The sequence below is a fragment of the Panthera uncia genome, chromosome D1 (genome assembly GCF_023721935.1).
Source record: "Panthera uncia isolate 11264 chromosome D1, Puncia_PCG_1.0, whole genome shotgun sequence".
NCBI lineage: Eukaryota > Metazoa > Chordata > Mammalia > Carnivora > Felidae > Panthera > Panthera uncia.
This window is the reverse complement of record NC_064808.1, coordinates 48,871,123-48,898,723: the sequence shown is the minus strand read 5'-3', so window position 1 is coordinate 48,898,723 and position 27,601 is coordinate 48,871,123. Positions and strand designations below refer to the sequence as shown.

General features: G+C 44.3%; 1 protein-coding gene across 2 annotated transcripts; it reads left to right on the top strand.

The window, feature by feature from the left end:
* The first annotated feature begins 293 nt into the window (after positions 1-293).
* OLFML1 (olfactomedin like 1) lies at positions 294-27,380 on the top strand. Of its 2 annotated transcripts, XM_049650806.1 has the most exons (4): positions 294-898; positions 3,009-3,297; positions 17,094-17,258; positions 25,610-27,380. In XM_049650806.1, exons 1-4 carry the CDS (start codon positions 773-775, stop codon positions 26,398-26,400), a joined length of 1,371 nt encoding a protein of 456 aa, XP_049506763.1. In that variant the 5' UTR covers positions 294-772; the 3' UTR covers positions 26,401-27,380. The 2 variants fall into 2 exon arrangements, with proteins under 2 accessions (XP_049506763.1, XP_049506754.1); XM_049650797.1 differs by lacking the exon at positions 17,094-17,258.
* The last annotated feature ends 221 nt before the right edge of the window (positions 27,381-27,601 follow it).

Here is a 27,601-nt window from a genome sequence, read left to right as displayed (position 1 = left end):
CTGTTGTTTTGTCCCTTAATAAAATTCTTCTGAGCTCCATCCTCCGATTTTTCAGCTACCTGGGGCAGCCAGGCCTGTGGCTCATTGTATCTCTCTCCCCAAGGGGCAGTCAGCCCTGTGCCCTGGCTGTTCAGAGACAGGGGTGTCTCCAAGCTTTCATTTTTCCTTGCTGTGCCTTTAAGAGCTGCAGGAATGCAAAGAGTCTGGAGGAGGGGTGGGGTCTCCCAACAGGACTTCTGGGAAAAGGATCCTGGGAATTTTTGCCAGAAACTAAACTGAAATTCCAACTCTGAGAAGTTGGGGGTGGTTTGGTTTGTGTTGGGTCAGGCCTGTGATTGGACTGCAGAATCCGCTAGGGAGGAGGAAAGCAGAAGTAAAATGCAAGGAGCCAAGGAGAGGAGGAGGGCTGCCCTCCCCACCCTTACCCCCACCCCAGTGCACACTCACCCAGGCCTGCAAGAGGGTCCAGCCACTAGCCTGGAGAGGATCAGTGTGTGTGAAGGGTGATAATAGCAGATGGACCCAAGGAACTCTCTACCCCACATCGACCTGCAAGGCCTCCAGGGACCGGCTTGCCAACAGCTGGACTTGATCACTGGCTTGCAAAGTGAGATCACGCATCTGGTGGAATAACAAGCAGGCTTTGCTCTCTGGCTGTTTGTGGAGGATTTTCAAGCAGTGGCTAGAAAGTGGGAGACTGCTACCTGGACCCTTGAGTTTTCTTGGAGAAGCACAGCACAGGAGATTCCACCCCTGGGTGATTTGCAGGACAATGATGGCCCTTCAGCAAGCATCTGCTTTCCTGGTTCTGTTCCTTGCAGCTCTCCTGCTCCCTCCACAGTGTGCCCAGGACCCAGCCATGGTGCACTACATCTACCAGCGCTTTCAAGTCTTGGAGGTAGGTAGCATCTGTGCACCTGATCCGGGGAACATGCCTCCCGGAAGTCATGTTATCTTACCCCTGTTTCCCTCTCTACTGGGATGCACTTTCCCCACATATATCATAAATACATTGCCAACATTACACTTGAGATTTTTTATCATCTAGTGGTTCAGAGAGCTGGCTCCAGAGCCCAGGCTGCACCACTCTCAAACTTTGAGCAGGCTTCACTTTGTGGTCTGATCTGACAGTTTTTCTCATCTGTAAAGTGGGGATGATAATAGAATTTATCTCCTATGGCTATTCTGAACATTGCCTGGCATGGCGGTAAATGTTACAAAGTGTTGTTATTATTCAATAGTTCCATTATTTAAATATGAAAATTAAAAATTTTGGTCACTTCTGGGGTGCCTGGGTGACTCAGTTGGTTAAGTGTCAGTCTTCAGCTCAGGTCATGATCTCACAGTTCATGAGTTCAAGCCCTGCATCAGGCTCTGTGCTGACAGCTCGGAGCCTGGAGCCTGCCTCCGATTCTGTGTCTCCCTCTCTCTCTGCCCCTGCCCTGCTCATGCTCTGTCTCTCTCTCAAAAATAAATAAACATTAAAAACAAAAAATAATTTAAAAATTTTGGTCACTTTTTATTTGTATTTTACTATATCAGTATGATAGTAGATGTTAGTTTTCCTTTTGTCTTTTTATGATAAAATATTAGGCCACTGTAAAAAGTTATGGTATTATATCAAGAGGCTACATCTTAGCTCCTTTGCCAAACTGCACTTGGGTTTAGAAATGAGTAGATTTCAGGGGTGCCTGGGTGGCTCAGTCTGTTGAGCGCTGACTTCTGCTCAGGTCATGATCTCATGGTTTGTGAGTTCGAGCCCCACATTGGCCTCTGTGCTGACAGCTCAGAGCCTGGAGCCTGCTTCGGATCCTGTGTCTCCCTCTCACTCTCTGCCCCTCCCCCACTCATGCTCTGCCTCTCTCTCTCTCTCTCTCTCTCTCTCAAAAGAAAAGAAATGAGTAGATTTCAGCAGTGTTAGAGAGAAAGTGTTGGGGGTCCCCTTCCCCATGGGTTGCAGCTGCCACTTCACTAAAATTTGTAAAACCCACCATTTTTGCAGCACAGACAGGCTCCCAGCGACAAATGTAACCCTGTGCCCTAGCCTTTGGCATACCCCTGGCGTTGCCATTATTTCATACTCAATTGCCTTGCTTTTGTACAAGTTAAATTTTGATAAATTCTTTACCTTTTTCCAAAGACACTTTTTTTTTTCCAAAGACACTCTTGTTTCCAATATTTATTTTCTATATCTTCATGAATATTTTTAAAGTCCAAATTAGTTGATGATCTGGTTAAGTAAAATAATTCCAAAGAGCAGGCTGAACGCATTTCCTAATGTCCAGCCAACCAGCTGAGGCTGGGGACAGGGAACAAGATGGTCCCAGGCCATGGCCTCTTGCTGCTTGCCTTACTTGCTCTTTCCTCAGACAGCTCCTCCCCAGGGTACCTCCTTGAAAGTGCCAGAATTAGGCTCAACTCTGGGCCCCCTGCATTTAGCACTAGCTTGCCCTGGGATTCCTGCAGGTTTCCCTCAATACCTGAAAAGTTTTTCTGCAGAAAAGGGTATAAAGTGCAGACACTTTGATTGCTATGAATGTGGATTTTTTAAAAGATGGGGATATGGTTCCTATAGATCTTCCCACCTTGGTCAAGACTTGGAGAGGAAGTCAAATCCCAGGTGGCAGTCACTGTTGACCAATGTGGACACTTACAAAGTAATACAGTTCTCACCCTGAGGGATTTTTAAAATTTTTTTAAACATTTATTTATTATTGAGAGACAGAGAGAGACAGAGCATGAGCATGGGAGGGGCAGAGAGAGAGGGAGACAGAATCCAAAGCAGGCTCCAGGCTCTGAGCTGTCAGCACAGAGCCCGACACAGGGCTTGAACTCACAAACTGCGAGCTCATGACCTGAGCCGAGGTTGGACGCTTAACTGACTGAGCCACCCAGACACCCCTGATTATTTGTATTTTAAAAATATTTTTCTGCGAATGATAGCTATTTGTATTCTTGACCAATTTAAGTAACTAGCAATAATTTGAGAATTTATTTTCTGACTGAAGCAAGGACTGGAAAAATGTACCCAAGCAACGAGGGCATACATTCACGACTTCCAAGAGTTCTCAAAAAACATATCCGTTATGCTGGGAAGATGTCAGACCTCCACCAGTGAGTATAGGAGTGCAGTGGCTAACCTGGCCCTGAGAGTCGAACGTGCCCAGCGCGAGATAGACTACCTGGAGTACCTGCGGGAAGCTGACATATGCCTGGAATCAGAGGACAAGACCCTGGCAGAAAAGCTCATCCAAGAGGCCGAAGAAGAGAAAAAGATCCGGACTCTGCTGAATGCGAGTAAGAGAACCATGTCTTTTACAGCCCTTGTAGGGACTCAAATTCAGAGACACAGACTCGGCACAGATAGGGGTCTGGCCAGGTATGAGAGTAAGAACCAGATGTACAGTTTTGGGGGCAGGCTCTGGGAGGGAAACCTTACCAGGGAACAGGTGTCTGAAGGAAAAAGTCCTTCTCAGAAAGCAGCTTTTCCTTTCATAGAGAGTTCTTAAAGCCCCCATAGAAGGTCAGGGCTTCAGTGTCAGAGGTCAGCTAGGGAAGCACATCTCCAGATAGACCTTGGTTTGGAAGAGGTGTGTGGTACCAGATCCTTCCAGGGAGGGTAGAAGGTTGGCAGATTCCCCCGGTGCCCTGAGAGTAGGCAGCGGCTGCTAATGTGCCAAGAAATAGTCTGAAATTGTAAATGGCATTGGTCAACCCTCAGGACTGAGGACTGCAGTGAATCATTACTGTGTTGTCAGGATGGTGATATCTAGGGGATTTGTCTTCCATCTTGGGATCCTGTTCAAATCCCTTCCAGGCCATTAAGAATAATGGTTAGGAGCTCAAATTATAATAACGAGTATCAAGCAAGAAAAACATAAGCGAGAAAGAAAATTTCCTGTGCATGAGTCCATTTTATTAAAACAATGAGGGAGACAAGTCACCTAGCTCAGAGCCTGTATTCTGAGATGGTTTCACTGCAAATAGGAAAACTTTATTCATATGTTAATTGTGTCTGTCCCAAATGTGAGAAATTCCATCAGAGAAATAAGATAAAAGCTGAGTGTCATCATTGTGCTAAAGGTTTCATATATCCTCTCAGTGTAATCCTGATAAGAACTCCATGGGTCATCATAAGATGGGTCTTCCTAAATGATGTGACACTTGATCTGAGGTTTTTTTAAATTTTTTTAAAATGTTTATTTATTTTTAAGAGACAGAGAGAAACAGATCACAAGCAGGGGAGGGACAGAGAGAGAAGGAGACACAGAATCCTAAGTAGGCTCCAGGCTCTGAACTGTCAGCACAGAGCCCAGCCTGGGGCCTAAACTCACAAAGCGCAAGATCATGACCTGAGCCAAAGTTGGCCACTTAACCGACTGAGCCACCCAGGTGCCCCTTGATCTGAGTTTTAAACAAAGTATTAGAGAAAAATGAGCAAAAGGTACGTGAGGTGAGGGCACAATATACTGAAGGCATGAGAGTATAGAACACTTTGGCATGTAGGTCTGCAGATATGGCTGAAGGGAAGCTCAGTGGGGCAGATGCATTTGCAAAACAAGAAACAAGATTGTAGAGTTCAATGAAAGACCTTGCATGTGAAGCTCAGGGGTTTGAACTTGATTGGAAAAATGATAGAGAACCACTAAACAATGTTCATCAGGGACATGACATGAAGGAAGAGGGCAAGACTAGAGAAAGGAGACCAGTGGGGGACTACTGTAGCAATTGGGGCAACAAGTGATGGTGTCTGCGTTAGGTGTTATTGAGATAGAGAAGGGCGGATGGATTTGAGAGCCATTGAGAGTTGGAATCCACATGGCTTGGTGACTCATAATTAAAGGTGAAAAATGACTGAAAATGATGAGTCCAGGACACTTTCTGGATCTTTGACTTAGGTTTTGGGTGGCTGGTCTCAAATACGTTGAGATAAGAAACCCAGGAGGAGTTTTGGAGCACTATTACTCTACTATTTGTTTTTTCAGAAAACTTATTACTCTGAAATCTTCTAGTTCATTTATTTGCTCACTGCTTATTTTCTGCCTCTGCGTCTAGAATGTTAGCTCTATACGATCCTGCACAATGCTGTGCCCCAGTGCCTAGAACAGTGTCTGTGTTCAACACATATTTGTCAGTGAATAACTAAGTGAACAAATGAATGGATTGTTGGAGAGACTGTCAGCATGGTCAGAGGAGTTATTAGGTTTTGATGGAAAGGAGAACAGAAGGCAGAGAGAAGGGTGCCTATCTATAATATGAAGCAGTTGATCAAGTTGGTTGAATGAGTGATCCTTTTTGGCCTTGACATTATCTTGAGATGAATCATCCTCTGAGAGGGAGCAACTGGGGATAAACATGGGGTGAGAGAAGGAGGGAAAGGGTAAGGATGATCCAGGAGAGGATGAACAGAGACTGCCTAAAAAGCTGATGAGGAGGATTGGGTATTATTAGTGTACCTGAGCTTTCCTGCCAGGGGTCAGGCAGGACCCTGATCCTGAACGATGGTGCTAGATTAGATCCCTGAGCTGCCCCTGGTCCCTGGACTGGCTAAGCCCCTCAGGCCTTGGGGTTGCCCCTTTCTTCTCCAGCTAGAGCCCAGCAGAGGTCCTGATTCTGAACTTGCTGCTCTTTGAACCCTTATCATCTGCATCATCCCTCAGACACTGGAGGCCTGAAATATTCCCTCTTCCATGGTGAGTGAAAACTTTCAACTTTTCAGAGATTGCTTCTTCCATGCCTGTTCCCTCTGGAGCCCTTGACTGATGATTCATTGGTTTAAGATTCCACACTTTTGACCCCTACCCCTGGACGGGCCCTGTACTACACAGTAGGGATAAAGGCGTGAGCAGAACATGTCTGTCCTCTGAGCTTCCTTTCTTACTGCTCCTCTTGTCTCCGGTCTTGCCTCCTATCTGCTGTCACACAGACCTCCCCACAATACAAAATTAATCACATTACTCCTCTGTGTAGAACTATCAACACCAAAATTTCCATTCAAATCTCTTGGCCTTTTATATAAGAAAGGCCCTTTACGAAATGACTCAAGTTCATTTCCGGCTGCTTCTTCTCTCACACTTTACCCACATGCAGTTGCAATTAAATATATATTATATATTATAATATATATATTATATATATAGTTTTTCTTATTCCCCCTTTTTGACTCAAATGCTGTGAATTCTCTGTGAATCCCTTCTGCCAGGCAGATTGACCTCTGGTGCTCCTGGAGCAGCTCATTAAATCCTCCAAGGGAGCATTAATACTTTCAACCACACATATGTGTGTGTATTTATTCCTCAACCAGACCGTAAACATACAGACATCTTCCTGTCTGTATTCACAGAGTCTAGATCAGTGTGGCCCATGGAGGAGGCTGTAAAAATTGTCCATAGAGGAGATACTGATGGCAGAGTCACCTCAGAGCTTAGTTTAGGGGAAGACAAACCTGTAAACAACCACAATTGTGTGATTAGTATTGACGTATTATTTTCAGAGTTTCTCCACTCAAGAATAGACTTTTCTGTGTTTTGTATTCTGTGCCCATCCCCCACTTTTCCTTTTTTTGCCATTTCTTTTTTGTTTAAAAAAAATTTTTTTTAACATTTATTTATTTTTGAGAGAGACAGAGACAGTGCGAGGTGGGAAGGGGCAGAGAGAGAGGGAGACACAGAATCCGAAGCAGGCTCCAGGCTCTGAGCTGTCAGCATAGGGCCCCATGCGGAACTCGAATTCAATGAACTGCGAGATCATAACCTGAGCAGAATTCAGATGCTTAACCAACTGAGCCACCCAGGTGCCCCTCTTTTTTTGCCATTTCTGTTAGTAACTATATCTATCTTAGTTTTCTAATGCTGAGTAACAAATTGCTGCAGATTTAGCAGCTTAAAACAAGGTACATTTATTATCTCAGAGAATCTGTGGATCAGGAGTCTAGGCACAGTTTCACCTCCCTTTGTTCAAGGCCTCGGGAGGGTACGGTCAAGGTATTAGCTGGGCTACATTCTCACCCAGAGCTCAGGGTCCTCTTCCAAGCTTACTGAAGTTTTTGACAGAATTTGCTCTCTTACGGCTCTAAGACCGAGGCCCTCGGCTTGTGTTGCCCATTGACATCAGCAGTTCACAATGTCGTTGTTGCTTCTTCAAGGACAGAAGGAGAGTGTTTCTCTTCAGCCTAGTCCCTCTTAAGAATTTGTATGTGATATAAGCCAGGCCTACCCATAATAACCTTCTTTTGGGTTAGCTCAGAATCAACTGACTTGGGACCTTAATTATATCTGCAAAATCCCTCCACCTTTGTCTTGTTATGTAACCAAATCATGGGTGCTATCCTGTCATATTCACAGATGTCACACACAGCCAAGGGGAGGGGATTATGTAGGGTACGTCCACCAGGGGAAGGATTCTTGGGGGCCATCTTAGAACTCTGCCTACCTGGTGCTCTAGTCCACTAGGCCTAGCTGGTGTCGCTAATTACATGTATCAACTTTCTTCCTACAAGGCTCTGATCTTCCTATCTTCTAACCTTGGCCAGAAGAGACTGAGCCAGCTACAGAGCTCCCACTAAAATCCTTAAGATTCAAGTCAGCACCCTTGTGTGTGGGGAAACACCTTGGGATTATAGGCCAGGGAGGGTGTTTCACATCACAGGGTTTCATTCATACATATACACTGTCTTCTAAAGAGAGTTTCTTCGGGGGGGCACCTGGGTGGCTCAGTCTGTTAAGCATTTGACTTGGCCTCAGGTCATGATATCATGGTTTATGAGTTCGAGTCCCATATCGGGTGAGCCCCACTTCTGTCTCTCTCTCTCTGCCCCTCTGCCTCTCATGGTATTCTCTCTCTCCCCCCTCCCTCTCTCTCTCTCTCTCTCTCTCTCTCTCTCTCTCTGCCCTCACACACTTGCGCTCTTTCTCTCTCTTAAAAAAAAAAGAGAGAGAGAGAGTTTCTTTGGAAATCCCATAGGGAGAGAATGATGCAGCTTCCTTGGGAGATTCTACCCTGTGTCTCAGGATACTTCGAGAAAATTCTGACATCAGTCTAAAATGGTTTGCATTTATTCCTGGAATATTTCTCAGTCAACCAGAAAGGGTCAGATACTGGGGATGATAAATAAGATAGAATTGTTCTGTAATGAAGCCATTTCCTATAGAGCTGTTCTCAAGTCTTTAGGCTTTATTTAGAGACAATCTGCAAATGGTGTTCACGTGAGGGCAGCAATCCCAGGGATGTTTTGGGGTTAGGTCAAATTCTTAAATCTTAACTCCAACATGCACACTTTCTCTCTTCCTCTCTCCTTCAGTCTCCATCTCCCTTTCTCTCTCTCTCTCTCTCTCTCACACACACACACACACACACACACACAGAATTTAGAATGTAATGACTGAACGTTGCTGTACATAATCCAACTTATATTTAAAAGTCATTCGAAGTCTTTGGCACTCTGTTATTAGTAAAAAGAAATTTTGCATTGCACTTGGCAACTTAGGGCAAAGCACATTGCCTCAGATACCCAGATTGAGAATTTATCTAGCAGTTTTTTGCAGATTCTGCAGGCTACATTCTTGTGTGGATAAGAGTATTAACCTCTTTTTAACTCGCAAATAGCTTGTGAAGAAAAATTCTAAAGGCAGTCAAAACAAGCCATTATAGCAGATTTTACTTTATTTCCTGTTTCAGCACAGCAACTTTTATTGCAAGGCCGCATGTAGGTGACCTCAAGTAACCCTCTCTCTCCTGAATTAAATAACTCCTATCTTTTGTTAGATCATGTTTCAAAAAGAAAATCTGTTGCTGCACATTTAAATGCCTGTGGGATCCATTCAGGTATTATAAATGTGCCTGCCCTATATTCAAAGCCATTAAAAACAAAACGAAACAAAAAACAAAAAACAAAAAAAAAAAACCCCTGGCAGCCAAATAAAACATCTCTGTGAGTCAACTCCCAAGGTCCACTAGTTTGTGACACAGGGCACAAAACATTAAGAGAGGTATAACTCTAATTTGTGGCAATGTATTTACTATAAAGGAGGGGATTGAGAGTGTACACACAAGTGAAGTGCAGGACAGAGAGATAGGGAGAGAGAGAGAGAGAGAGAGTGTGTGTGTGTGTGTGTGTGCGCACGCACTTGTGTGCACACGCACATTTCTACCCAGAAGTTGCTGCAATATAGGGCCAGCAACACCAGAGATGTATATAATGCTTATCCTGGGCCATCTCCGGCAGGGTTCCATAGGTCACCGTGCTGGGTCCAGAAGGGCCTATATACACAACACTTCTTTTGTTTATCCATCTGGAAGGCCTGCAATCTAAGAAGATACCTCCAGTCCCATCACTATGGATACTAATAGACGGTCCCAAAGTTGTTTCAGCTGATGGCTTTTGGCTCCAGGTAGAGTGAGCACCCATTCAGTCTCTCTATAACTCATTCATTTGCTCACTCATTCAGCAAATGTCTAGTGAATTCCAGGTCTCCGTTGGCATGGTGCCAGGCATCAGAGATGGGACATTGAATAGGGTAACATCCTTGTCCTCAGGAAGCTACAGCCAAGTGGGGAGGCCATCTAAACAAACCCGGGGTAACAGCCAGAGTGTTGACTGCTCTCACCAGAAGCACAGGGGCAGGCATTGAGTAATTTAGCAAGGTCAGGGTTGCTGTGGAGATGGGTGGGGAGGGACTGTGGAATTTGGAAAGTAACCCTCAAGCCGAGTTTTAATAATGGAAAAGAACGATTTGAATGGAGAATAGAGTAGAGGCTGCTTCAAGCAAATGGAACAGCCTGTGGAAGCACAGAGGCCTAATGGCGCTTGGCATTCAGACCTCAGGTGGAGGAAGAAGTTGTGGAGAGCAGATGAGAGAACTGGGCAGGGGCTTCATGCTAAGCCAGTTGACGCTTTCAACCTATGAGAAATGAAAATAATGTGACTCATGGTAGCTAATATTTAGTGAGTGTTCATTAACTGAATAATCTTTAAGAATTTACCTTACTGGGTTATATCATCCAATTCTCACGGCACCCCTATGTATATGTATTATAGTTATCCCCCATTTTGTACGTGAGGAAATCAAGGCACTGAGAGGATGAGCAATCTGTCCAAGGTCTCACAGCCAGTTGATGCCAGAGCTGGGATTCAGACCAAGGCGGCTGACTCCTCCACATTCTAACCTCTCCCATCATGCTGTTGTGCTTAAGAGTGGTGAGCAGGGATGTGTCAGAGCTCAGACAGAGGTTGGGGAAGGTCATTCTGGCCACTGTGCATGGAACAGACTGGCAGTAGGGGAGGATGGGTGTACACAGAAGAGAGAACCAGGCAGGCCATCTCCAAGCCTGTCACGGAAGCACTTGAGGTAGGAGCCCACTGTTCCGAGACTCCGTGCCTGCACCCAGGAGGCCCAGCTTCTTGTGATCTCGTTGTGGGACACATATGAAGACCATGTCCCTCCCCTTGGTCACTGTTTGATGACGATTCCTACTCACAGATTACTTTAATTTTTTTTTAAATGTTTATTTACTTTTGAGAGAGAGACAGAGACAGAATGAGAGCCAGGGAGGGGTACAGAGAAAGGGAGACAGAATCTGAAGCAGGCTCCAGGCTCTGAGCTGTCAGCAGAGTCCGATGCAGGGCTCAAACCCACGAACCGTGAGATCATGACCTGAGCCAAAGTTGGACACTCAACCGACTGAGCCACCCAGGCGCCCCACAAACAGATTACTTTAAATCATTCTTTTAAACCCTGGCCAAGAAGGGTCAAAAATTTTCCCCTACCTCCTTGGTTTTTAATTATTTGCCTTTCCTTCATTTACTTTATGTTTTAAATTTTTAGATTTAAAATTTTTATTTTTTATTTGCTTATTTTTACTTTTGAGGGGGGAGCAGGAAGCGGCAGAGAGAGGGGGAGACAATCTCAAGCAGGCTCCTCACTGTCAGCGCAGAGCTGGGTGCAGGACTCGAACTCACAAACTGCCAGATCATGACCTGAGCTGAAATCAAGAGTCTGACGCTTAACTGACTGAGCCAGGTGCCCCCATTTACATTTAAAATTAAAACACTCATCTCTGTCCCCCCATGAGTTAGCAGAAGAGTTCCACACACACTTTTCCTGTGCTAGAAATCTCAGAAGCATCTCTTTGGCCCTCATCTGACCAGTCACCATATCCAGTACATATTTCCTTCTGAACATCCCTCAAATTTATTTTTTCCATCTGCACTTTTCTCTCATCATCTCTGGTCCTGATTACTGCAGGAGCCTGCTGACCAAGCTTCCTGCTGCCAGCCTCTCCCCGTTCCAGGGCCCTGTCCTATGTTGCTACCAGGGTTATATTGCCAGATTTACTGCATCATTGCTTTATCAACTTTGATGGTAACCACAACCTATGGGTTAAAGCAAACCCCATAACATAATATAAAGAAAGCCCTCTGGAGCTCCTGGGTGGCTCAGTTGGTTAAAGGTCTGACTTTGGCTCAGGTCATGATCTCACGGTTCATGGGTTCGAGCCCCGCGTCAGGCTCCGTGCTGACAGCTCAGAGCCTGGAGCCTGCTTTGGATTCTGTGTCTCCCTCTCTCTCTGTCCCTCCCCTACTCACACTCCATCTCTCTCTCTGTCTCTCAAAAATAAATAAACATTGAAAAAAAATTTAAAAAAAAAGGAAGCCCTTTACAACCTGACCCCAACCTAGCTTTCTTTAACTATTTTGTTATTCTCCATGAAAGTGGCATCTTCTGATTAAATAAAAACTATGAATATCATATAGACTATATTTACTGTATTTACCTTTATTGTAAAAAGGTAGATAACATGCTAACAGCTGAACACATGAACTTTGAATGTTTCTCAGCCTCATCTTATGTCACTACTGCCTGTTCGCATCCTCTCAATGCTCTATGCTGTGTCTGATGTGCTATTCGGAAAACAAAATATAGTTCATGCACCCCTACATTATTCATACTGTGCTTTCCAAGTCTATCACAGTGCCTGGAACAGAGTAGAAATCAATATTTTCTGACCTTGGGGAATAGTTTATTAGAGAGTGGAGGCAACTAATTGCCAAAGATTGTATTAAGCCCTTTGTCTGTTATGTTGCCCAAAACCCACCACACCCGTGCCAGGGAGATACAATTATGACCTCTTTTTAGATGACGAAACTATGGTGCTGAGTGTTTCATGCAGCCCCATCTCCCTCCCACGCTCTGGCTAGGATCGTGTTCCCCTGCCCCAGACACACTAGATTCATCTCAGCCTCCATTTCTGCTCTCCATCCCTCCACCCCCACCCATGTCAATTCTCTGCTGCCACAAGAATGCTGCAAAACAAACCACTTTATAACTTAGTGTGTTAAAACAGTAATCATTGATTATTTCTTAGGAGTCTATAGGACAGCAGGGCAGTTCTGTTGGTCCGGGCCAGGCTTGGCTGCTCTTGGGTGGGTTCTTCAGTGGCACATTGCCCAGGGGATGGCTGGTTGAGGAGGGCCTCAGCTGGGATGGTTTGAGTCTCCTCCACATGGTCCCTGATATTTCAGGAAGTGAACCTGGGCGGGCTTGTTCCCATGATAGAGGCAGACCTCTGAGGAAGGAGGCACAAGCCTACTAAAGGTCTGGTCCCTTATACTGAATTCTTTGGGCCAAAGCAAGTTCCAAGCCTGGCTCTAGAGCCCACACTTCCACTAGAACCTCCAACAACATCTCATAAGGCAAAAGCCAAAAGGTCCTGATGCTCCTGGAAAGAGGCAGTAATCAAGATCAGTTTTTACATATGCCAATTTCTATATGGAAGCAGTAAATTGCGCATTAGTGTGACTGATGATTTTGAGGCTGCTGCAAAGTTCAAGTTCAAGAGAGCAAGTCCTAGACTTTGAGACAGGAAGGATGAGAACAGGATGAAGTGAGACTTATCTCACAGGAAGAATCTGTGGTACAATGTCAAAATGACTCTGTTTTCCAACCAAGCAAATGGGAGAATGGCAGTACCACACCTAGAAACTAAGAACATTTCCATCTTTTTTAGTTTGGTAAGAATGTTACAGGAAGAAAATAAAGAAAAAAACACTATGCAAGAAAAACCCACAAGAACCAGCTCATTTTTGAAATGAACAATACACAAAAACAAGAATGTTCATAATTATAACCTTGGAATGCTTAAATGTTGCAACAGTCAGAAAATTGGTTCAAAATGGAGCTGTTTGATCGGAAATTCCTCAGAGACTGCCCATTTCAATGCCTCACTTCCCATGCATGTTGACCAGCCTGGACCCGCTAGGACAGCATTCTCAAACTTTCAGTTTCAGGAACCTTTTACACTTCTAAAAAGTTATTCAGGACCCCAAAGAATTTTTCTTGATGTAATTTATATCTGTTGACACTTACCGTACTCATAATTAAAATAGAAAAATTATAGTGTGTGCCAGATGGCTCTTTTAGGACAGACATACAACAGTAAAAACAACAGATTAGACAAAGCCTTGCCCTTCTGGGGTTTACATTCTATTGAGGGGAGTCAAATGATAAATATGTTAATGGATACATTTAAAGCATGTCAGATAGAAGATAATAAATACCATGGAAGAAAATCAGCTAAGGTGTGGAGGTTATGAGAGCTGGCCAATTCCAAAAGGAAGCATCTGAAGGAGTCTGGCTGTGTTGGATTCCAGCGAGAGGGACCCCACAGTGGAAGCAGGCCAGACTCACACTCGCATTCACACATCTCGCAGGCTTCCATCCGCTCCTGTGAAGTTCTCAACTTGATCTGGAGAACAGAGCCATGCAGGCTACCAGCCATGTATCAAGTCTGTTTTCTTTCTCACAAGCTGCTGCTAATCACCAATAAAGGGAGGCTGTCAGGGTACGACACTGGGTACCATGGAATAGTTTGAAGTTAGTCTGGGAACCTAGAAAAACCTCTAATATAGATTTACTACAGACTTCTGTAGGACTCACCAAAACCAACATATGCTGTATGCCAGGCTCTTTTAAAGCCCTGGATTCACAGTCGTGCAAAGCCAAATCCTACTGTGGCTCACTCACTAAGTACCATTTCCCACAAGCCAGCCTTCCCTCTTTCCTGCCATCCATCTACCCAGGCACTCAAGAGTGTGAAATAGCACCTGCTCATGTCTGCCCATACCTCTTGCCATTCAAATCTGATTTCTAAGCTGGCATACCATGAGTTGGGATAGTAAGTTTGGACACTGACTAATACTGCATTCTCTGAATCAAATTGATTCCTGAGTTTGTGGACAGTAAGCAGTAAGAGATTAAATAGACAGGATATATGTAGTGGGTCCCAGGAGCTATGGATAAAAACAAATTAGACAGAATTTGCTGCTCTGGTGCAGCAAATCCACTTCTGCACCAGAACTGCTCTGGGAGGCACCTGCACAGAGTGCTTGGGACGCACAAGGAGGAGCAACAGATTGCCCTGTAGGAGCCAGAGAATTTGGTTTTGAAGGACCAGTAGATGTATCCCAAGTGAGTGAAGGTAAAATATGGAAAGCTAAGGAAAAATATGGATGAAGTCTAAGACTTGTAAGAGGTCATGGCAAGTTGGTGACCGGTGACCAGCCCAGTGTGGTGGGGAAGTGCCAAGAGGAGGTCAGATGAAGGACCTTGAGTGCCGTGCAGAGATATCTGAAACTTATTCTGTAGCAGAAAGCATGAAACAGCCCTAATTTCTAGAAGAAATTAAGTCCATGCTGACAATTTCATTGTACTGACTGGCTCAAAGCTTTTCTAATTAATTGCTCATTTGAGAGCTTCCATCTTTGTCATCCTAGAGCCTAACGTTGTACTGTCACCTGATAGGTATTGACTAATGTTTATTAACCTGAATACAATCCAGATGCTTAAAAAGTCAAGTTTCATAGCACAGAATTCCAAGAAGCAGTCAAAATACTCATGGTTTTATAGGAGTTCTCTTTTTTATTTTTTATTATTTTTTAAATGTTTATTTGTTTTTGAGAGAGACAGAATGTGAGTGGGGGAGCAGCAGAGAGAGAGAGAGAGAGAGAGAGAGAGAGACATGCAGAATCTGAAGCAGGCTCCAGGCTCTGAGCTGTCAGCACAGAGACCAGTGCAGGGCTTCAACCCACAAGAAGCAGGATCATAACCTGAGCCAAAGTCAGACACTCAAGCGACTGAGCCACCCAGGTGCCCCTGGCGTTCTCTCTCTCTCTCTCTCTCTCTCTCTCTTTTTTTTTTTTTTTAAGTGAATTCATCCCTGTTTTCCCCAAGCAAACCTGGGTTCCCTTCTCTGTTGCTCTCCTGTGCATTCCATCGCCCCTAGCCTTGAGGGCTCCTTCCATCTACCAAGTTGCTAAGACCTGACCCCTATTTTCCTAAGGTTTTCCCAAATCCTTACTCATTTTGCCATGTCCATCATTATTTGGATATCTCTGATATGGATTGTACCTACAGACTCTCTACCTGTTTCCCTGTGCCCCCTCTTTCCCACCCCTACCCCCAGTCCATTCTCCACCAACATCCAGACCATGTTTCTAAAACATAACCACAGGGGAGTTGCATCACTCCCTATAGAGGAACAAGTCTCACCAGGTCTGGAGAGTATTGCCATTAAATAAGGGAAAAAGTATTTTAAAAATTCAAAGAGTGTTATTTGTATATGAAATCACTGTGAGGCCTTGGGCCACACTCTGTCCTAATTGCCTGTCTCCAATTGTGCTTGAGGGAAAACCATAGATTTGCATTCTCTGATTTGCAGTTGGATCCTTCATTGTCATTGTCTCTGTTAAATAATTTGCATCTTTGTTGAGCTCAAAGCTTTTAAATGTATTTCTTCCTCAGCTCTTTTCTCCTGCTAATTATCTCTCTCTGAAGAAAAGCACTGAAGGGACTTCTAATTTACCCTTTTACTCAAACACTATATTTTCTCCAAATTCCAAAAAGAAGAGGAATTTATAAAAACCATAGACTATCTGCCCTGAAGAAACTCCAGGCTGAACTCCTCATTTTAAGGCTAGGATAGGTAAGGGTGGATTGACCAAAGGACTTTCAGGGAGACACATGGAGAACCAGAGATGGGGTTCAGAGCATTCAGGTCTCTGACTCCCAGTGCTGGGTTCCCTCTACAAAGGAAGGATCGGAGGAGCACAAGGGGCAGTTGTGTGTTTCTGCACTCTCACAACTGTCTCTGCCTAATCAAAACCATCTATCAACACTCTTCTTGTTTTGCTATTTCTCTAAGGATTCTGCATGAGAAAGGAGGAATAGAAGGAGAAAGAAGAATGGTTGAATTAGTTTCTGCTGTATATTAAATGAACATTTTCTCACTCGTGAGACATTGAATGTGCCTTGTTCTTAGCCATAGTCCCCCTCTGTAGCTGGGCTGTAAGTCTGCTGACTGTCCTCCTGTAGGGATGGGCCTGCCCTGGGGCTGGCTGGAGGGTTCCTGGTTAGCTCTGCCTCCTGGTGCACTTTAAGTTAGGAGAACCTATAGCCATGTGACCTTCTAAGTAGCTTATCCAAGCCTTTCTTTTCCTTTAGAAAATGGAGTTTGAAATATTTACCACTTAGGCTTATTGTATGAACTAGACAAGTTGATGTAAATAAAGTATCACCATACCAAGCACATTATGTGTATTTGTACATATTTATTAACTTCTCAAGGCTTTGTGCTTGTTCTCCAATCAGAAACAGTTTCTGAGCTTCTCTGGTGGCCCATGGACCCCTCCTCTTCCCCATTAAAGACATTTATGAGCAGTTGTAAACTTAAACCCCCATTCATTCATTCATTCATTCACCCTCCATGATCACCAGAGAGTGTGAGAAGAGCAAAGCATCCGCAGGAGACAGACTCCGCTTAGGAAGCTGAGAAAAGGTACACTTCACCTGGCAGATATGGGGCCCTGATAAACAGAACAGCCCCCTCCTCCCTCTTCCAGCCACAGCCTGGAGCTGCCCCTACCCGCCCCCACCCCCCCCCACCGCCCGCCTCCCAGGCTCAGCCTGGTGAGGGGCCTTCTGTTAGCAGTCCTGCAGCGCCTAAGGTTTAAAGTAGCTGGAGCAGCCTTCTCTGCCTTCCCCAGGGGGAATGCTTCCTATACATTAATCCCCCCTTATCTGTGGTTTTGCTTTCCACAGTTTCAGTGACTGCTGTCAACTGCACTTCAGAAGCAGATGATCCTCCTTCTGACGAACGTCAGAAGGTCAGTAGTAGCCTAAACGCTGTGTCCCAGTGCCTATGTCATTCACCTCACTTTATCTCATCACATGGGCATTTTATCATCGCACATCATCCTAAGAAGTGTGAGTACAGTACAGTACGATACTTTTGAGAGAGAGAGAGAGAGAGAGAACCACATTCACATAACATTTATTGCAGTATATTGTTATAATTGTTCTATTATAATTGTTGTTAATCTCTACTGTGCCTAATTTATAAATTAAACTTTATCACAAGTGTCCATGTATAATGTATAGGGAAAAACATAGTATGTGTATATAGATATAGATGATATAGATATAGATATAGATACAGATATAGATATAGATACAGATATAGATATATAGGCATCCCCTGGGGTCTTAGAACCTATCCCTCACAGACGAGGGGTGATGACTGTAACCAGGCTGAAGTGGACCCAGAAGCAAGGGGAAACAATCCCTCGGGCTGGCAAAGCATGTCAACAGGGGGATATGGTGGCAACTGATGGCTAAGAGACTTCTATAGCTTGTCCCAAAGTCTGTCCCTGGCCACGGTAGGGACCAGGCAAGGCCTCTGGGCATCTGGGAGCAGCCACTGATGACCTGACCTTGGAAAGGACTGACCTGCTGAGGCTCTGCTCTCCCCAGCTAGAGTTGCTCCCCACGCCCGCTCCTGCCATATGCTCCTTGATAAGAACCTTGTGTCAGATTTTTAAATGAAATAATGGATTTGAAAGTATCTTAAAAGCTTTAAAGTACTTTACAAATTATTATTTACTTAAGACAGGCCTGTGGTCAGAACTCCAGATGCACAGTACTATGTAGGCCCTAGAAAAACATCTGTTTGAATGAATCTATTTCCCTCATTAATGCAATAGATATTTATTGAGCCCACAAAGCACTGAGTTAGGCATTGGCGGTACAAAAGTAAACATGAAGACAAAAGCCCTACTTTTGTGGAGCTTATAGTCTAGTGGGGGAGAAGGTCAATAAGCTAATAAATAAAACAGATGACATAATTACAGAATATGACAAGTGATCTCAAGGAAATAAGAAAGATGTTGTAGTAGGTCATTTTAAATTTAGATGCAGTAGTCACAGGAAGCCCCTTAGGGAGATGATATTGAAACAAAGACTTGAAGGATGAGAGGAGCAGACTGTGGGAAGATCAAGGAAAAGAGTACCCAAGGCAGAAAGAATCACAAGTACAAGAGCCATGAGGCAGAGAAACTTGACATGCTCCTGGAATAGCAAGAAAGCCAGTGTAATCACAACACAGTGAGCCGGGGCGGAGAGTGGAGGATACAGCTGCCATATCATGTAGGTACTTTAGGACAGAGTAAGAGGTTAGGATTTTATTCCAAGAATGATAGGAGAATGGGTTTAGCAGGTCAGCCACATAATTTATGTTTTTAAAAAGATTACTTCTACTGCTTTGTGGAGAGCATATTATAGGTAAGCCAGAGTAAAATCAGAGAGACAAATTAGAGACCACTGTAGTGGTCTAGGCAAGAGGGAAGAATTCAGGGAGTACAGGGATGAATGGTGGGAAGAGGAGGAAAGAAATATATTTGAGCATTAAAAAAATTGTTTTTAATATTTATTTTTGAGAGAGACACAGAGAGACAGAGAGAGAGAGACAGAGCGTGAGCAGGGGAGGGGCAGAGAGAGAGGGAGTCACCAAATCTGAAGCAGGCTCCAGGGTCAGAGCTGTCAGCACAGAGTCTAACGTGGGGCTCAAACTCACAAACCATGAGATTATGACCTGAGCTGGAGTCAGAGGCTCAACTGACTGAGCCACCCAGGCGCCCCTTGAGCATTTTAATTTAAGTATAACATAATTTAAAGATTAGTTTTACTATCAGAACTTGGTGGTGGTGGGAAGATGGAGAGAAAGGAGTTAAGAATGACTTCTAGGGGAGTCTGGTTGACTCAGTGGCTTGGTTAAGCTTATGAGTTTTTAAAAAAAATTTTTTTGGGGCGCCTGGGTGGTGCAGTCGGTTAATCGTCCGACTTCAGCCAGGTCACGATCTCGCGGTCCGTGAGTTCGAGCCCCGCGTCAGGCTCTGGGCTGATGGCTCGGAGCCTGGAGCCTGTTTCCGATTCTGTGTCTCCCTCTCTCTCTGCCCCTCCCCCGTTCATGCTCTGTCTCTCTCTGTCCCAAAAATAAATTAAAAAAAAAAAAATTTTTTTAACAAAAAAAAATTTTTTTTAAATGTTTACCCATTTTTGAGAGAGAGAGAGAGAGACAGACAGACAGACAGGGCATGAGCTGGGGAGGGGCAGAGAGAGAGAAAGAGGGAGACACAGAATTCAAAGCAGACTCCAGGCTCTGAGCTGTCAGCACAGAACCTGATGCGGGGCTCAAACCCACAGACTGTGAGATCATGACCTGAGCCAAAATTGGCCACTTAACCAACTGAGCCACCAGGAGTCCCCCAACTCTTGATATCAGCTCAGGTCATGATCTCACAATTGTGAGATGGAGCCTCACATCAGGCTCGGAGCCAAACGTGGAGGATTCTCCATGCTGGGCACAAGAATCCTCTTAGGATTTTCTCTCCTTCTCCCTCTGCCCTTCGGAAAAAAAAAAATGACTTATAGATAAGAAACTTTGTTGATGGTTTTTGCTTAAAATGGGAAGAGTAGGGAGAAAAAGAGTTTGGGATATAAAAGCAAGGGTTCTATGTTGAACAGGTTAAGTTTGAAGATATCCAAGTAGGGCTACTGAGCAGGCAGTTGGATAAGTGGGTTTGGGACTTAGTAGACATCCTGATAGGATGTCATTCCAGAGACAACTTCAGAATTTATCATTAATTAGAATTGAAATGGTATGCAGAGCCATGAGATAGAATGAGGTGGTTCAGAAAGTGATTATAGACAGAAGGGGTGTGAGGACAAAGCACTTATGGGTGGGAGAGGAAAAGAAACCAACAATGGATGCAAAAAAAAAAAAATCCAGAAAGATGGGAAGACAAACAAGAGGAAGGGTGTTCCAGAATCCACACAAAAAGGTTTCAAGGGGAGGTAGCAATCAAGTAATCAAATTTTGCTGAGAAGTTGGTTAAGATGAAAACTGAGAATTGACCCCTGGATTTGGCAACATGGAGGTTGTTGGTGACCTTGAGAAGAACTGATTCTGTGGCATAGGCAGGGAAGTTTAGATCAGTGAGAGCCTGAAGTCTGATTAGAATGGCTTAGGGCATTATTGGAGGTGAGGAAGTTCCTCCTTTGAGGATTTTTATTATAAAGTGCAAGAGAGAAATGGGGTACATTAGAAAGTGAAATAAGAGGCAAGATCTTCATATGAAAGTAAGGAGGGTATGATGAAGGCTTGAGGAGGGAAGAGAAGGTATAATAATAGTGGATGGTGAATTGATTAAGGAACTGTGGTAAGATGGCGGGCCAAACAGCTGGCAGAACAAGCAGTTTGCTGAAATGCTTAGCTCAGAACCTCTGGGACTTCTCTGGGTATGCACCTCTCTTCTTCATGTCTAGTTTCTCTCCCTTCACCCTGTTTCTGTCCTCTGACTCTAGATAGTCCCCAGTTGTCCTGCAGAACCCAAACATTTATCAAGAAGAAAGTGACAACCCATGAGCCCATCCAGCTTCTTATACCAAAGCCTTTGCAAAGGTTTGAGGGAAACCCCCAGAGAGCTCAGTTGTCCCAGAAAGATTGTTATACACCTGTAATTCCACTACAAAATGCTCCAGGAGTCAAGGAGAGAGGCCCATACAGCTCCTGTCCCACCCATGATACAGACCTCGGCAGGGTTTGAGGGATACCTGCAGGATTCCTCATGCTTCTAGTAAGCCACCACTCTCTATCTCTGTAACTCTGTAGACTGTCTAATGGTGCAGTCCCAACAAGTTCATCATTAGAGCTGATGACTCAGTCCTAATGGGTCCTGAAATGACCAGTGGAACAAATTTCATCTTGGCCCATATCCCTCTTTAGCTTGGACACCATGAGAATTCCAAAACATGAAGGTCATCTGGAAGATAGCATATTTAAGGGCCAGGTCGAAATGGCTCACACCACTTCTGTCCACATCTCTTTGGACAGAACACGGGTCAGTGGATGCAGCCTAACTACAAAGAAAGCTGAGAATATAGAAGTAGGGAAGAGGAAAATGAAATGGCATTTAGTGAACACAGATACTGTCACTGCCATAAGCAGAGAAGAAGCAAGTAGGAGGCACACACAGAGACTGTAGTGACACAAAGATCAAGGGCAAAGAAATCTTCAAGAAGAAGGAATTAATCAATACCATCATTCTATGGGAAGATCAAGTAAGATATGAACGTAAAGGTCTGAGTTTTCGGTTTGGAGGTCCCCAGTGACATTATGGAGGGTGATTTCTGCGGAGTTATTTTGAAGTGAAAGATGGGAGGTGAAGAAGTAGATCCAGAGAACAAACTGTTCTGGAACAGAAACTATGTAAAATGGCAGAAAGAGTGAAGTAACTAGAAAATGGTGCCTAATTGAGGGAGAATTGTTTTTTAATATAGGCAAAGTGTTTACAAGCTAAGGAACTAGCCATGAAGGAGAAATTAAAGATAACAGAAAGGAGGCAATTCATTGAGGGAATCAAGAAGAAGCCAGGAAAGAGTGAGATCAGAGCACAAGTGAAAGAATTAGTCTTGCACAGGAGGAATGATGTGGCCTCTTCTAAGATGTGTGGGAGGATAGCAAGGGTAGGAACAACTTAAGAGAAGTTTATAAGCGAGGGGCAGAGGTGGAGGCACTTCATGTCTGGTGGTATTTATTTTTGCAAAGGAATTAATCTGCTGTTGGTAAAGAGACTGATGGGGTAGAGTGTGAGTGTATGGGGGTGGGATTTAAGATACCTGCTATGTGGAAGATAGGGGACTAACCATGAAAAGAGCAGTATGTACTTAGGGCCCAGCTGAGGATGGAGACGCCGTATGTGCAGGGGCACCTTTGGGAGATCTTCTCCACCACACGCAACTCTCTGGGACACAGCCAGAGGTTTGGATTCACTCAAGGCCACGGATTTTTGTAGAGTGCATATTGTGGAATAACTAGGGGGGTAAGCATACTAGTGAGAGAAGTATTACAGTGGTCCAGGTTGGATAGAAAAGGAGGCTGACAGCCTGGGAGAAAGCAGAGGTCAAGGGACTCCAGGGCCCAGGGAAATGGAAGAGCAAAGGGGGTAAGAGCAAAGAAGTGAGAAATGGAAAGGCAAAGTGTTGTTGCAGAGGGTAGGATAGTAGAATTTTACATTTCTCATAGGGAACAGTTCCAGGGGATGGGGGGGTGGGGATCCAGAGTATGGACATGGAGGGGGTTGCTAAAGTAGGTTGAAAGCAAGGTGCTGTGGAGCTGAAGAGGTTGGAAGTGCTCAGGTTCCTAATGCATATGGGTAGTGTCCTGGAGAGCTCTCAGTGATTTAGACTAGAAGGAGTTGATAGCATGAGATACAAAGAAGGAAGGTTTTTTTTTTTTTTAAGTTTATTTATTTATTGCGGGGGTGGGGGTTGTTGCCGAGAGTGGGAGAGAGAGGATACCAAGCAGTCTCTGCACTTGATCCCAGAAACTGTAAGATCATGACCTGAGTCGAAATCAAGAGTCCAACGCTTAATCGAGTCACCCAGGCACTCCAAGAAGGGAGGGTTTTTGCACGAAGGAAAGTAGAAAAGCTGGAAAAATGTAACCCCACCTTTTTTTTTTTTTAATTTTTTTTTCAAAGTTTTTAATTTATTTTTGGGACAGAGAGAGACAGAGCATGAACGGGGGAGGGGCAGAGAGAGAGGGAGACACAGAATCGGAAACAGGCTCTAGGCTCCTAGCCATCAGCCCAGAGCCTGACGCGGGGCTGGAACTCACGGACCGCGAGATCGAGACCTGGCTGAAGTCGGACGCTTAACCGACTGCGCCACCCAGGCGCCCCCCCACCTTTTTTTTTAACTTCATCTTCCTCCACCTATTTTAGACCCTTATGATCCTGTTTGGATTATAGAAATACTCTCCTAATTGGTTTCCCTGATTTTGGTTTCCCTCCCATGTATCCATCATACACACAACTGCCAGGTTAATTAATCTTGACCAGGATTCACTCTTGCTCAAAAACTTCAGTAGCTCTTCACCTGCCTATACAATAAAATCTATATTCTTTAGCCCCACCCTCAGTGTTCCAGGCACAGAGCTGGTTTCAATCGATTTTGTTTTATGCATCTAGTTTGGGGCAAGAACAAGTATGTAGTTTATACTGGTTTAAACGCTGCACTACTTTCCTAACACTGACCCTGAAGGACTTTCCCAAATGTGGTTTTGTTAACTGTAAAGAATGTTATTCCCGGGGCGCCTGGGTGGCGCAGTCGGTTGAGCGTCCGACTTCAGCCAGGTCACGATCTCGCGGTCCGTGAGTTCGAGCCCCGCGTCAGGCTCTGGGCTGATGGCTCGGAGCCTGGAGCCTGTTTCCGATTCTGTGTCTCCCTCTCTCTCTGCCCCTCCCCCGTTCATGCTCTGTCTCTCTCTGTCCCAAAAATAAATAAAAAAATGTTGAAAAAAATAAATTAAAAAAAAAAAAAAAAAAGAATGTTATTCCCAACCATCTCTGAATGGCATCCTTCAAGGGTCAATTCAAATACACATTATCCCCTTCCTTAAATGACAGCACCATTCTCTGTCCTTTTGTAAAAAATTCACTTTAAACTTCATATTGTAGTTAGGTGCCTCTTAAGCAAGAACCATTCTTGATTTATCACTGTACCTCAGCCTATTGTACCCCATAACACCTATCTCAGTACCTTGCCTTTTGGAGGTATCCATTGTCTGCTGACTGACCAAATGCGTGCATTCATATAAATAAGTGGATGGATGAATAGAGTTCTTATAAAGTTCTAGTAGTATTAAGGGCCAGAATCCTTCACTAGAAGGTGATCTCTTCAAGGTTTAGGATTGATATTATATATATTTTTTTATTCTCAATACTTAGTTAACATGGTTCTGGGAGACTTGTAAGCTAAGTACACAGTAGATACCCAGTAAGATCTTTGCAAATGGAATTGAACTAGGTGGCTTCACACCTAAGTGATTCTCACTGTGTCAACCCCAAGAAAGTGAACAGGGTCTCTGACCCAGCAAATAGCTGTTTATATCCTGACTTGAATAAAATGTTGACTCTTATAATTCGACAGCAACTCCCTTAACAGAGACCCATTTATTCATTTAGTTCTTTGATTCTTTGAACCAAACTATAAGTTGTGATTGATTTATGTGTGACAACTTTATTCTAGACACCGAAGGGGAAAAAAAAGCAACCAGTGAGAACAGATACATGAAAAGATGCTCAACATCACTAATCATCAGGGAAATGTAAATCAAACCCACAAAGAGCTACCACCTTACATCTATCAGAATGGCTAGTATCAAAAAAGACAAATAACAAGGATGTGGAGTCAAAAGGAACCCTCGTGTGCTATTAGTGGGAATGTAAATTGTTGTAGCCACTGTGGAAAACAGTAGGGAGGTCCCTCAAAATAGAGATACCATATAATCCAGTAATTCCACTACTGGGTTTTTACCCAAAAATACCAAAATGCACTAAATTTGAAAAGATATGTGCATCCCTGTGTTTACTGCATCATTATTTACAATTGCCAAAACACAGAAGCACTTAAGTGTCGACCAACAGAGAAGTGGATAAAGAAGATACGGTATGTAGACAATGAAATATTATTCTGCCATAAGAAAGAAAGGAATATTGCCATTTGGGACAACATGGATGGAGCTAGAAGGTATTATGCTAAGTGAAATAAATCAGAGAAAAACAAATACCATATGATTTCATTTATATATGAAATCTTAAAAATAAAAAAAAGCAGAAACAGACCCATAAATACAGAGAACAAACTAGTATTTGGGGTGTGAGGGAAAGGGCAAAATGGGTGAAGGGGAGTGGGAGGTACAGGCATCCAGTTAAGAAATTAATGACCAGGCATCACGGGGCGCCTGGGTGGCTCAGTCCATTAAGCGTCTGACTTCGGCTCAGGTCATGATCTCATGGTTTGTGAGTTTAAGCCCCACATCGGCCTCTGTGCTGACAGCTCAGAGTCTGGAGCCTGCTTCGGATTCTGTGTCTCTTTCTGTTCCTCCCCCACTCATGCTCTGTCTGTCTCTCAAAATAAATAAAGAATAAAAAAGTAAAAAAAAAAAAAGAAATTAATGTCATGAGGATAAAAGGCATAGATAGCATAGGGAATATAGTCAATGGTATTGTCATAGGGTTGTATGGTGACAGATGGCTACACTTGCTGTAAGCAAGCATAACATATAGACAAGTTGAATCACAATGTTGTACAGGTGAAACTAATGTAACACAGTGTGTAAACTATGCAACAATAAGCAGGGGAAAAAAAGAAATCTGTGAGAAAAGCAGACCTCTCATGTTTACAAAGTCTCTCTCCTTTTTCTCCTGTTTTGCCAGGCTGTGACAACATGTTGATGGGCATAAAGTCTCTGAAAATAGTGAAGAAGACTATGGATACACATGGCTCTTGGATGAAAGATGCTGCCAGCAGTTCCCAAAAGGTTTATTTCCTAATCGGATCCAGAAACAAAACTCTGTGGGAATTTGCAAACATGCGGGCATTCATGGAGGATAGCACCAAGCCAGCCCCACGGAAGCTCATCCTAACGCATTCCTGGCAGGGAACAGGCCAAGTGATCCACAAAGGTTTTCTGTTTTTTCACAACCAAGGGACTCTCAATGAGATAATCAAATATAATCTGCAGAAGAGGACTGTGGAAGATCGAATGCTGCTCCCGGGAGGGGCGGGCCGAGCGCTGGTCTACCAGCACTCCCCGTCAACATACATTGACCTGGCTGTGGATGAGCATGGGCTCTGGGCCATCCATGCAGGGCCAGGCATCTCTGGCCATTTGGTTCTCACAAAAATTGAACCTGGCACACTGGGAGTGGAACACTCATGGGACACCCCATGCAGAAGCCAGGATGCCGAAGCCGCATTCCTTTTGTGTGGGGTTCTCTATGTGGTCTATAGTTCTGGTGGCCATGGCCCCCATCGTGTCACCTGTGTCTATGATCCGCTGGGCACTATCGGTGAGGAGGATCTGCCCAAACTGTTCTTCCCCAGGAGGCCGAGAAGTCATTCCGTGATCCATTACAACCCCAGAGATAAGCAGCTCTATGCCTGGAATGATGGAAACCAGATCATTTACAAACTCCAGACAAAGAGAAAGCAACCTCTGGAGTAATGCGTTACAGCAAGGAGGAAAGGCACTGTGGCTGTGGACACTTCTCTCCAGGACATTGAGGCCACAGCCCCTTTATACTATTGTGTCCCTCTGATCACAGACAGGCATAGGGTGTAGAAGCAGGCTTGCATATGCATCCTTCCCTGGATGTGATGGCCTGAGGTGTTTTCCAAGACCTTAGACGAGAGTGTGTCATTCAGACATTTTCTACTTCCATCACCCGTCCAAACCTCCAGGCTCTCTAGGCCTTCCACATTCTGATCCAGCTTACGTCCATCCTTTTCTTTGCTCCCCTCAGCCAGCAATTAGAAATGAAGGCCACTGCCTAGTACTCCTGGCTTCCCTCCTGGCCTTTCCTGAAGTTCTTTCCTCTTTCATAAATACCTGTCGATATTCTTCCATCTGTCAGTGCCCCACTAAAGTACAATCTTTTCCTGATGTTGAATCTCCACTTCCTCTAGCTCTGCCCTGCCACCAAGCTAAGTAGATAAAATAGTGAAGCAAAACCATTCACATGTGAATACCACTTGCTGGTTACAAAGTGTTTGCACCTATGTACGTCGTTTAATCCCCATCCCATGTCTTCTTCTGAGACATACAGAAGTCTTTATAATTGCCAGCTTAGAGATGAGAAAAGTTGAGGTGAGCCAAAGTAACACAGCCACAAAATGAAAATAGGGCTAGAAGATACTGCAAATCCCATAGTCTTTCCATTGCCCAAGGAAGCATCGAATATGTGTGTTTGCTCACCCAACCTTTTGTAAGCAATACGTTCATCATTTCATCCTAAAAATAATGGTCTGCCCCCTTTGGCCATTTTTCATGTCTGCACAAGACATTCCTATAAGCCCTTCAAAAGCTACTTCCCCCAGAAAACCAGCCTAAGGGTGAGGACCCCCGCTGTAGCCTCATCTTGTTTTACCTTCCCCTGTGTCTCTTTTCTTGCTAGAAACACAATAAAACTGACACGAAGCAAATAACCCTCATCAGGTTATGTTTGCCTACGTGCCCTTAGCATACAAACTCTCAGGAAGTGCTGTCTGTGCTGGGATTCCCTGTGAAGCTCCCCAGCACACTGAGGCCCTTGGTAAAGATTCTGGAATCTGGATGGAAGCCAGGTAGCAGGCAAGCGGCTCCCTCTCACAGCAGGCATGCCAAGTGGCACAGGTGACAGAGGGCAGCTGTGCCTGTCCAGAGGGGC